Source organism: Colletotrichum fructicola, assembly GCF_000319635.2.
Source record: "Colletotrichum fructicola Nara gc5 chromosome Unknown KSG_Nara_v1_contig07, whole genome shotgun sequence".
Lineage (NCBI taxonomy): Eukaryota > Fungi > Ascomycota > Sordariomycetes > Glomerellales > Glomerellaceae > Colletotrichum > Colletotrichum fructicola.
In genome coordinates, this window is record NW_027094057.1 from 468,518 (window position 1) to 480,944 (window position 12,427).

A 12,427-nucleotide genomic window follows, 5' to 3' on the forward strand; every position below is an offset into this window, starting at 1 on the left:
AACCTTTTCCTTGTTGCCTGTCGTGGTTCTTCGTCGGTAGGCGAGTCTAGTTTTTTGACTGCCCTGAGTGTCCTGGGTAGGTAATTTGCTTTCCTTCTCGTCGTGCCTTCGTGAGGCTGTTCTCGCGGATCTTGATCTGCGGGGGTCTTGGTCCGTTCTTCATGACTCTCCATGCGCGTGCTTTTTCTTGGTAGTGTACTTGGCACTCGTCTTGTTGGCGTTCGTCCCACTTCATGTCGTTGTCATGTTGACGTCTCATAGGAAACTGAGGGCTGGGTCTGAAGACTGCGAGGTTATCTTCAAACAGTACCATGGTCCATCCGATCATGGCGGATGTCGAGTAAATCTCGCGGATGGGCTCGTCGTTGTGTCTTCTGGGGTAGAATTGGTAGTCGTGCTTTTCTCCCATGTGTTCTTTGCATCTGTCGTGGAAACACTGGGGCCAGAAGAGGGTTTGGTGAAGTCGGTGGTTGCTTCTCAGCGCGGGGTGGTCTTTCGTGTGTAGCTGAGGGGTGTAGTCCCGATCTCGCTGATTTGCCGAGGTGCCGTAAAAGTGGCGTTGTTGCTTGTCTTGAAGCATGTCGATTTCCTGGTGCTTCAGGAGTTGCTTGATTCTGTTTTCCTGGTCGTCAGGTTCCTCTTCAGAGCTAGAGTCGTCCACACTGGGGGTGAACCCATAGGTGATCTCTGTCTGAGTACGTTGTTGGGCAACATCGCGAGGTTCGTCCGAGTCATAGGGTGAACTTTCGCCTTCTCCAAAAGTCCAGTTGCTGGTCATACTGAGAAGTTGTTGTTCTGTCAGAGGATCATGCTGATGTTCTGGTTCTTCCTCTGATTCTTGTTGGCGTAGACGCGTTTGTCGGGTATCTTCATGTGAGGTGATTGGTTCTAGTCGCTGGATTCGTAGCATCTCGTTGAGTTGTTCAACTGGCTTTCTGGCGACTCTGCTGTTGCTGGAATGCATCATTGCCAGGGTTCTGGGGCGAGTATCCGGGGCACTCATGTCGTATCCGGATCGTCCAGGGTTGCTGTCCCTTGGGTAGTGTCCTGACATTTCTTTGTCTTCGAGGTGGATTCGGCAGTCATCGTCGTAGCATCCGGTCCAAGATTGGGATGCATGTGAGGCTTTTGCAATCGTGTTGACTTGTCGAGGTCGTTCGGCTACTGGTTTCCAGGGAAGTTTCTTGGGTTGTCTGCAGTCTTTGGCGATGTGGCCTTGCTTGTTGCAGTTGTAGCACTTGGGGTTCCAAGGCTTCCTGTCGTTGGGTTTAGTCATCATGCTGAGATCCATGGGTCCGCTGTGTTGTCCGTAAGCGGTGCTTTGTCGATTGTTGTTCCAGTTGCTGCGGGGTCTGTTGTCGTTCCGCTGGTTGTTGAACTTGTGCTGGGGTTGCCACTGGTACTTGCGTCCCGTGTTGGGTCCTTGTCGTTTTTCGCCCTTTTCTTTGCGTCGTTCGAATAGCCTGTTGTCGATCTTGATTGCGAGGTCGGCATACTGAAGGAAGTCTTCGGGGCGATCGATCTTGACGATTTCGTCCTTGACTTCGTCTTTAAGTCCCTGATAGAACATGAAGATCTTGGTTTCCTCGGTGAGGTCGAGCTGAATGCTGAGCTGTCTGAACATGGCGGCGTACTCCTTGGTTGACTTAGTCTGTCGCAGTTGTGCGAGATCTCTTTCAGCTTGTCGCTTTTCATCGGGGTCCTGGAAGAGAGATCGTAGGGCATCTTCGAATCCCTGAAAACTGCTGTAGATGTCTCGGGTCTCAGTGGAGCACTCGTCCAGGGTTTCGTACTTGAGGAATTCTTCCTGGATGGGTTCAAACCATTTGAGGGCTCGTCCTCGTAGGTAAGTGGCGGCATGGACGACTTTCTCGGTTTGACTGGTGAAGTCTCCATGGTGGAAGTTTTGGTAGTTCTTGACTTGGATCAGGAATGACTTGAGTTGTCCAGGGGTGCCGTCATAGGTGATCGGGGCGCTGAGCTTGAGTTTCTGTCGTCCTCCAGTGGGGGTAGTGACGATGTTGGCAGCGGCCCGAAGGGTGTTGACTTCGTTCTGTAGTTCCTGTATGAGAGGGTTGCTGCCTTGTCCTCCTAGGCGAGCGATTCCGTTTTCGAGGTCCGTAAGTCTCTGGGGTCCGTTGCCGAGCTCCTGGATCATCTGTTTGAGGCCCTGGAGTTCGTTGGCGGTTTCGTTGTACATGGCCTGGACCTTAGCAATGTCGTCGTCTCCTTTCTTGACTCGGGCTCGAAGCTTGTCGTAGGTTTCCTTTTTGAGGGTGACTTCGTCGTCCGAGTCCACTGCCATCGGAGCTCCCTCGAGTTCCTCAGCCAGGCTCTTGACAGGCTGTTTGGAGGAAGAAGAGCTTCCCGGAGTGGGTGACTTGGCGGAGGCGCGTGAAGACATTCTTGTCTGTACTGTTAGTAGGTTTCAATGGTCAACTTACTGAACAGGAGCAATCAAAGTGTTACGGTCAGCTATCCGACAGTAGGGTCTGCTAACAGAAGCTGGGGATTGAGACGTAATAACAGTACACTTGGTCGTGGTCTGGGTCGCAGGTGGTAGGCTGTAGTAGATCGGTCTTCAGAGGCTAAGGTGATCAGTCTTAGGCTCAACAAGTAAGTCGCAGTGAAGGTAAGCTGAGAGTATCCGTGAGGATGAATACTAAGTTGATTGCTGAAGAGCTATGGAAGTCTGACCATGAGCCAGGCTCAGGGTCATACTATATACAAGTCTAATTCCGAACATGTTCCTTTGTACCTTGGGTCGATCTGGATCATTCTGATCCAGAATGATCGTTCGGCCCCCAAGTCGTGTTGGATCATATTGATCCAATATGATCGTTATCTTATCGTCACGTGACTTGGACCATAGTTCTTCCGTTTACCGAGTGAGTCCCTGTTGTTCCCGTGATCCTGCAGTACAAATGTCCTGTCCTAGCCGCCCGCTGCCTAAGTGGGTTGGTTATCTGTTATTCCTGCATATCGGGTCGTAACACTCCGGCAAGGTTAGTAATCATAGCATTAAGCAATAAGCTAGGGTAAATGCCAATTGCTTCGGCGACGTTTGCCATAGTTGATGCAGATAGGACTCAATAAGCGAATCATTATGAAGATGCACGTCAGTTGTCTAGTTCATAGTCAGGTCTTATACCACTCACAGTCTCAGAGAGGCAATTGCGGAACAAGAAGTAGTCTCGAATGCTATTTCGGAATCATGCATTCATATGTTGCCTCCATCATCCAATTTGCAGCCTAGATCGAGGGGTATGTGGACTACGTAGAGACGAGTACTTCAAGTGCGAGGAGACGTAGGCACACAAATTCCATTCAAGACATCTAGCACATGAAATACAAGCTCATATTCGTCAAGCGTTTCGCACTCATCAACAAGTCAGTCCAACCCTTCTCATCTTCCAATCGAAAAACCAGTCCAACTCTTCTCATATTCTACCTCAACCAACTAAACAATAATCGCCAATCTTCTGTTGCATTTTAAGGTAAATATTTAAGCTTTTCACCTCTCTAGGTAGGCATAACAGCCCTATATAGGAGTAGTAAAAATATTTATTAAACAAAAACAAAAGAAAATATCACTATTATAAATATAAGGTTGTATTATTATTAAGTATATATTAGTAAATTTATCTATATAGATACTTAGTAAAAATAGATTAAGTAAGTATTAGAAGTATATAGTTGTAAGGGTCTAGGACAAGGTCGATGCCATTGGTCTAGCCTACTACTACGAGTACAATAAATCTTCTTGAAGAACAGGAAACAGAACCGTATCCTCCCTATTTCCTGGGCATTCTTATAACCTTGGCATTGACCTTGTCGATATTCCTGGAACCTTCTAGCGAATGCGCCATTGGATTTGGTGGGTCCAATGAGTCGTGGCTGAGGGTCTTGCCGAAGGCCGAACACCGGTCCATAGACCGTGACAATTACCCCCTCTCTCCCTCTGTAGGGCTCGGAAGAGAGTTTTTGAGTTCTTCATGTTTTGATAAGTATGTTTGCAGGGCGTCCGTCTCCATCAGTTCCGTGACCGGTTCCCATGTTGGCTTTTCGTATCCCGACCATTTTACTAGCACAGAAACCTTTCCCGTAGACTTATTGTGCTTGTGGCGAAGAATTTTGTCGACATAGTAAACCTCTTGTCCATTATCATCGACAATGGCTGGTAACTGTGGCTCGTGAACGATTTGTGATGGCAAGGGATCATTCGCTGACCTCCGAATGTTCAACACATGGAATACGTTATGAGGACCAGGAGGTGTATTCAACCGTACAGCGTGTGATCCGATTAACTCGGTTACCGTGTATTTGGCATTTTTCCAATCCATCTTTTTCGACGGCCTGTCGGTTTTCATGTTTCGAAGACTGAGCCAGACTTTGTCTCCAACTTTGTATTGTTCTGCGGGTTGCCTCGATCGATTGGCATATCGTTCGTAGTGTTCTTGGGCGTCAGCTATTAGAGCTTGCGCTACTTCAGAGGCTTGTCGGATCTTGGCAATAAAAGCCTCCCCTTTTGCAATAGGCGAGTCGGAGGTGGTACGAAGAGGCTCGTGTACTTCGATTGGGTCGATGTGGTAACCATGTGTGGCGAAGAAGGGACTCATTCCCGTTGCTCGTGAAGTTCGATTGTTTATGGCAATCATTGCAATAGCTAACAATTCTGGCCAATTGTCTTGGAAGTAGGTTGTATAGCATCGTAAGTAGCCTTCAAGCTCTTGGTTCATCCGTTCTGTGGCTCCGTCGGTCTCAGGGTGGTAGGCAGTTGAAAGCCGTCTTTGGATCTTCATCAACGCACAAATTCGTTGCCACATAAGTGAGGTAAACTGCGGACCTCTATCAGAAACGATGGCTCTGGGGAAACCATGATGCCGTATGAAACAGTCTCGCATTGCCTTGGCAACCGCTTCAGTGGTGATCTCTTTCATCGGTTCGAATATCGTGCTTTTGAACAGCCTATCAGTGACTACCATTATAGATGAATAGCCGTTGACGGTAGGTAGGTCTGTAATAAAGTCGACGGAGATTTCGGTCCACTGACGGTCTGGAATCGGTAGGGGTTTGAGTAGCCCTTGTCGTCGTTCTCTCCAAACTGCTTTGCTTCCGCAAATGTCGCAATTTCTTGTAAATTGGCGGACATCGTTAGACATCCCTGGCCAAGTGAATCGTCGGCTAATAATGGCTTTGAGGAGATCTCGTCCCGGGTGACCGGTAGCAGTCGAATCGTGAGATTGTTGGATAATTCGAGTACGCAGGGGCTCAAAATATGGAATCCAGATACGGTCCCTCCAACAAAGCCGTTTTCCATTATCGATAGAACACTCGGAGATTGATATCGGGAGCCCCCATTTGCTCGGGAACTGCCTGTCTGATCGTAAAACTGCCTGGCGGATAAGCCAGTACCGATTGTTGTTCTGGAGTGCTTGATCCCAGAGGTTACGTAGTTCTTCATCCATGAAAGGGCTTTCGGGTGGCTCTGACATGTCCGCGTTTTCGTCGGTAGTATAGTCTTTGTCGCCGCCAGACACCCATCCACTTGATATTTGCGTCTGGGGTTGTAGCGAGGTAATTGTTCTTGGAATCTGTACGGATCCGTCTTCTGCTACTTCGAGGAGCTGTTGGTAGCGTGCCCGTAGCCTCTCATCGTCGGCATCCTTCGGAAGGTCCTGGTCTCTGCGGGATAACGCGTCCGGAACTACTGCCTCTTTACCAGGCCTGTGAACGATTCTGAAGTTGTATCGTGATAGCTCTAATGCCCATCTGACTTGTCGCTCGGATAGTTGTTGTTTTTTCATAAAGTATTCGAGGTTCTTGTGATCCGATAGTACGGTGAATTCCCCAACGCTTCGTAGCATTCCAGACCATTGCTTTAGACATTCCACCACTGCCAAGAGTTCTTTGTCATGGATGAGGTAGTTTGACTCGGCGGAGGTATATCGTCTCGAATGGTAGGCTACTGGATGCCACTCATTAGTCTCGTTCAGTTGTGATAACTCTCCGCCCATAGCGTATCCGGATGAGTCTGGCTGCACGCGAGTTGGGCGTTCAGGGTCAAACTTCGCCAGGACGGGGGCCATTATTAATGCTGTCTTGAGCTTTTCGAATGCTTGTTGGCAATTATCGGTCCAGTGGTAGGGGACATCCTTTTTAGTGAGGTATGTTAATGGCGCAGCTGTTGTGGAAAAATCCGGAATGAAGTCTCGATAGTAGTTGGCGAATCCAAGGAATCCTCGTACGCCTCGAATAGTTGTTGGTGTTTCCCAGTGCTCAATAGCTTCGATTTTGTCTGGATCAACACTGATACCCGAGTCCACATCGACAATGTAGCCAAGGTACTTGACTCGTTTTTGTTCAAACTCGCACTTGTCGACATCCAGTTGCAGTCCGGCTTCTTGGAGCTTTTGTAACACCTTCAGGACTTTTTGTCGGTGATCATGTAGTGTCCCGTCCGTAAAAATTAAAATGTCGTCGATATAGGCAGAAACAAAGTCGTCTAGGTATTCTCTCAGAACATGGTTGATGTACCTCTGGAAGGTCGCTGGGGCACCAGTGAGGCCGAACGGAGTAACCAGCCATTCAAAAAGGCCATACCTAGTGCGGAACGCCGTCTTCCATTCATCCCCTTCGCGCATCCTGATTTTCCAAAATGCAGATGAGACATCCAGCTTGGTGAACCATTTTGCCTTTGAAAGCTGACGGAGAGTGTCTGCGATAAGGGGTATTGGGTATCGGTCTTTGCGGGTAATGGAATTTAGCTTACGGTAGTCCACACAGAACCGTAAACCACCTCCTGGCTTTCGTACGAAGAGTATAGGGGCAGCAGCAGGGGAGTTGCTGGCTCTGATGAAACCTTTATCCAGCAGATCCGTCAGGGTTTTCCGGAGAACTAGTAGCTCCTCCTTGGACATGCTGTAAATGGGCCCCCATGGTGGTTGCTTCTCGTTTCCGTGGTCGTCTTTCTCGAGCTGAATAGCGTGGTCAACACCAGGTCGGTGTGGTGGCAACCGGTCGGCTACTTCCTTCTTGAATAGATCGATCATATGGCGATAATGCGCTGGTAGTTTGGTTGCTGGATCGGTCGATTTTTTTTGGAACCTAGCAAGCGCTTTTTCGATATCTTTCATGGTAACCGAGAAGATCTGGATCGGTTTGTGGGATCGCCGAGAAGAACGTATTATCGTCGTGAGTGTGCTTGCAGCGACTGATCGGATCGTAGGGTCTGAGTCCCAGGTGGGGGAGTGCCGGATTGTAATGTACGTTCCGGTCGTTCCAACGTAAAGCTCGTTGTATCGGGGCCTGACTTGAACGTCTTGCTGGCGGGCCCAAGGGATACCGAGAATGACGTCTTCCGTTTGGTCTGGGATGACATAAGCAAAAACTCTCTGCTGCTTGTGTCCGTCGATATCGATATCAAAGTAGGCCACCTGTGTGATGGCTCGTTTTTGAACATGTGAGACTTGCAGAAGGTCTCTAGGGGTGATGTCGATAGTTGGGAGTCGAAGCTTTCTGGCCAGTTTCAAAGAAATAGACATGTAGCAGTGGCAACCATCGTCGTATAGGGCTCTGGTAAAATATGTTGTGTTGATTCCGATGTTCACATATAACCCTTCTTGGTCCATGCCGCCTTGATTCTGAAACTGATTCCATTCAGCTGTGACTCCCGCGCGTCCCTATTGATCTTCTTCGTTGTCTTCTTCGACTGCGGCTTCGGTAACTCTGTCTCTGTCCTTGGCGATGCTTCTGTAGTCAGATGTCTTCTGACCAGATGGGGGTACTGCTGCTGCCAACGGACAATAATCTATCCTGCAACCGTCTCTTCCACAACGGAGACACCTCCTCTCGATCCTTCGTTTCTCAAGCTCCGATTTATCGACCCACTTTGCTCGTTTTCCGAGAAGGGATTGGTCCTCTGGCCGCTGAGAGGGGTATCCGGTAATGTTCCTCTTTGGGTTGAATGTTCTAACTTGAACAGTATTCGTGGGCTCCCACTCCATCATGTCTCTCGTGGGAGCGGCATTGGGTTGCGAACGAGGCCACGTGGGCTTTTGCGGGGCGTTCGTTTTCTTCTCATAAGTCCATTCTCCAAACAACTCCATTTGATTGCTGATCTCCTCGCATTTCGTTGCGAATGCTTCATATAAGTCAAGTTGCGACTGGGAGCAGCCGATGAGGTGGGCTTTTAGCTTTGGGTGAAGAGCGTTTCGAAGGTAAGATATCTTGGCTGAGTCTTCCCATCCTTCGGCCTCCGCGTTGGCAATCTCTTTTTCGAACCGGGGGTAGAATGTGGTGAACGATTCGGTGTCCTTCTGCCGGATTGTGTGGAGAGCTTGAATAGCCTTGTCCTTTCGGTTCCTCTCGCCGTACAAAAGATCTAGTCGTCGAATCAAAGCCTGAGGCCTGGGGTATTCTTTTCCGAGTTCGAGTTCGTAGAAGGTGGTGATATTCGTTTTGGCTGATCCTTCTAAACGGGTGTATATATATCGCAACTGTGACTTCATGTTCCCAATCGCATCTGCGTCCTCCTCGATCTTGCCCTCCATCTCTAGCTTCCAACCGCGCCATTGCGACTTCAACCCATTGAACATCGGTGGGTGGGGAAGGCTATGGCGAGGTTTGCTGCTTTGTGTCTTCAGAACGTTGACAGGTGTTGGGCTGATGCCTTCGTTGGTCGCCATCTTGTCGATTCGTTGATGTGTTGAGATCTTCCGTAATAGTGTAACTCGTTCTGATTCCTACTGATTGGATAGTCGACGAGGTGCCCTGCGAAGCAGTGACCTTCTACCTGACGACTGAATGACTGTTGAACTGTCGACGAGGTGCCCTGCAAAGCAGTGACCTTCTACCTGACGACTGAATGACTGCTGAACTGTCGACGAGGTGCCCTGCAAAGCAGTGACCTTCTACCTGACGACTGAATGACTGCTGAACTGTCGACGAGGTGCCCTGCGAAGCAGTGACCTTCTACCTGACGACTGAATGACTGCTGAACTGTCGACGAGGTGCCCTGCGAAGCAGTGACCTTCTACCTGACGACTGACTAATTGTTGTCTGCGTCGACTACGGTGTCGCGTGGGCGTTCCGAAGTCTAAAGAAAAAGAATGGAAGAAGATTTATTGTAATGTAAGGGTCTAGGACAAGGTCGATGCCATTGGTCTAGCCTACTACTACGAGTACAATAAATCTTCTTGAAGAACAGGAAACAGAACCGTATCCTCCCTATTTCCTGGGCATTCTTATAACCTTGGCATTGACCTTGTCGATATTCCTGGAACCTTCTAGCGAATGCGCCATTGGATTTGGTGGGTCCAATGAGTCGTGGCTGAGGGTCTTGCCGAAGGCCGAACACCGGTCCATAGACCGTGACAATAGTAATCTATGAACTAAAAGTAAAAGGGGGAGATAGTAATATAATATATAAAGGTATATAAGGAAGTATTCTATATTATCTTCTTCTTTATAATTATTATTACCTTCTTATTACAACCTATAAATAAGGATAATAGATAACTAACCTACTTAGATATTAAGCAGCTAGGATAAGATATTTATACTACAGGATTATAGGAATAGTAAGAATTTATTTAGAATAGAAGAACTATAATATAAGTTATATAGTAATAAGAAATAAGTATAAACAAAAAGCCTATAATAAGTACTTAGTAGATATTAAAATAAATACTTATCTTACTTTGGAATAAATACTTATAATAATAAAGGGAATAGTACTTATAAATAATAAGACTACTTAAGTAGGAGGACTTATATATAGTATAACTTAAGCTTTACTTAAGGTTAAACTTCTATAGCTTTTTAGTAATTAACTTAGTATTTATCTTTATAGATACTTTTAACTTATCTTTATTATAAATTACTTATTAAATTTAAGACTAATTACTTTAGTTTCTAAAGACCTAATTTACTATAGTTTATAACTTATAATTTAAACTATAACTTGATATACTATTATAGTATATTAATCTTTAGCTTCTATTAGTAAATCCTATTATTAAATAGCTAAATATAATACTTTAATTACTCTTATTTAATAAGTTAACTATTAATACTTACTAAATAGTATAAATAAGATATCTTCTTACGCTTTAGCTAAGTTCTTTACTTGAAGATCTTTATCTTCTTTATATAACTGGCCTTAAAACCTAGTATAAGAACCTACTAATATTAAGGATTATAATATATTAAACTTTAAGTATAACTTTAATAGAAAAAGATCCTTTACTAAAGAAGGATATAAAAAGCTCTAATATATTATTTAGAAATAAGAGGCTAAATTTAAAGAAATATAGATATTTATCAATAAAATTAAATAAGTTATTAAAAACCTTAATAGATAACTTTAGAATACTATAGTAGCTTTTAAAAACCAGAGAAGGATATTAAAAAAGATACTAACTTTAAAAGAGTTTAAGAACTTTAGAAAGAACTAAATACTTTTTAAACTACTATTAATATTATTACTACTTCTAAAAGGAAAATAATAGAAACTTAAGCTTAATACTTTTATTACTTACAATAATACTTTTAGATAACTTAAATTATCTTCAATCTAAATAAAAAATTACTAGAATTTCTATTATAATAACTTTACTAATTAGACTAAAAAAGTAGATTATATTACTACTTATTTCTATAAATAAGCTTTTAAATAGTTTAAACCTATCTAAGAAGAATTCCTTAAGTATAAAACTTTAAATAAATACTCTACTAAAACCTATAATATCTATAGTAACTTTTAAAGATTTAAAAATACTCGTTTCTGGGGGGGTGATTGATCCGCTGAACTGTGGCTCCTAGCTCGGCGTAGTGGATTACGCCTAGGCTGAGATAGTAAATCGGGAACAGGAATAGGGGACGACATTGTTGGATCTAGTATGGATAGGATTGACTCGTCGGATTACTAGGTCTCGTTGTGATGCGTCAATTACCACAACAGAAAAAATTGCAAAGTGGGCTGAGATTTGATGGGTGGTACTTTGGTGGCTGGTGGCAGAATTCAAGTGCACTAACAATACTTTTTGGGCCAATGGGAGTACGTAAAAGTCATGCCGCTGTAAGAGTCATGCCTCTGTATCAATTCGTCATGCCTCTCTATCAATTCCCTAATAATAACCCCTTACTATAATTAATAACTAAACTTTTAGAGAAAGTAAAAACTTATTTTATGACTTAGATAAACTTTATAATATTATATATTAATATACTTAAGTAGAGATTACTTATAGGTTTACTCTTAATATAGATAACTTTAGCTCCAAAGAGAAATCTAATAATGAAGAAAATAAAGATAAGTAGCTTCTAAAGTACTAAGAAGTTAATATAGTTTAAGATAAATAATAATAATACTTTTATAATACCTTAATAGCTTAATAAGATTAAAATTATACCTCTTAGCTTTATATAAAAGATTACTTTATACTAAAAAGTAACTACTAACTTTATAGAACTTTCTTTTAGTTTTAATACTTTTATAATAAATATAAAGAATATATAAGAGAAACATATAACTATTAATTCTACTCTAAGAGATATAATAATAAACCTATTTATAAGATCTATTTAACCTCTAACGTGGTTCATCAGTGAGTGGGCCACCATCAGTGACCGGGCCACTTTTCCCACCTTCATCACTCACAACTTCTATATCTCAACTAAAATCAATTGAATCAATTGCAACTACTCAGAATCACTTGAACTATTTATTTCCACAGCCTCTGGACAGGTTCTTGCGTTGTGGCCGGTCTTGCGACAGATACCACAATGTCGTAAACCTGTCCGACGACGCTTTGACGACCCCTCGTTTTCCTCCTGTTCACACCCTTCCTCCTCAACAACACCCTTTTCGGCCATGACTTCCCTTGCCTGAGACCCATCTAGTGCCCCTCCGTCTTGTAGTCTAGTTCTTTTGGCTATCCGACGCTTACTAAGGGCCGTATTTGCTTCTCGAAGATGGCGTAGCTCTTCCTCCATAAGGGCAGCTGCATGGGAAATATACTGCAGACCTTTTTCAAGCTTATCAGCAGCTTCACAAATTGGAGTTGGCGAGCTTCCCTGATGTCTAGAGATTCTTTCCTTTACAAGTGAAGACTGAGAAATAGCCTCATTAGTGGTTTGAGGCGTCTTAGAAACCCAAGGGTCGGGTAGCCTGTCAGGAGTGTTCGGGGCTGTTGGTGTCCGTAACTGCACATCCAGCTTAGAAAGAACAGTCTGAGGGCTATAGGGAATAAGCCCAGCCCCTCTGAAACCCCCATGGACGTTTTCATGGGTAAAGGTTTGAAGGAATGCGGCCTTGAATGCGAGGAAGAACTCGGGTTTAGTGATGTGGGTAATCCGGGCCTTGATGAAGTGCTCAATCTGTGAGCCATATCTCAACTTCAAGACACTATAGCAGCCAACGTCG

General features: G+C 44.5%; 2 protein-coding genes across 2 annotated transcripts; both read right to left on the reverse strand.

Annotated features, from left to right (window-relative positions):
• Positions 1–46: 46 nt before the first annotated feature.
• Positions 47–2,404, reverse strand: CGGC5_v011795 (Retrotransposon-derived protein PEG10; the record flags this gene model as incomplete). The annotated part of the gene is made up of 1 exon (XM_066152590.1): positions 47–2,404. One exon carries the CDS (start codon positions 2,402–2,404, stop codon positions 47–49), a length of 2,358 nt encoding a protein of 785 aa, XP_066007955.1.
• A 2,331-nt stretch (positions 2,405–4,735) lies between these two features.
• On the reverse strand, positions 4,736–8,687 carry CGGC5_v011796 (Transposon Tf2-11 polyprotein; the record flags this gene model as incomplete). Its single annotated transcript, XM_066152591.1, has 6 exons — positions 4,736–4,788; positions 4,847–6,410; positions 6,538–6,550; positions 6,604–6,718; positions 6,773–7,575; positions 7,891–8,687. 6 exons carry the CDS (start codon positions 8,685–8,687, stop codon positions 4,736–4,738), a joined length of 3,345 nt encoding a protein of 1,114 aa, XP_066007958.1.
• Between the last annotated feature and the right edge of the window lie 3,740 nt (positions 8,688–12,427).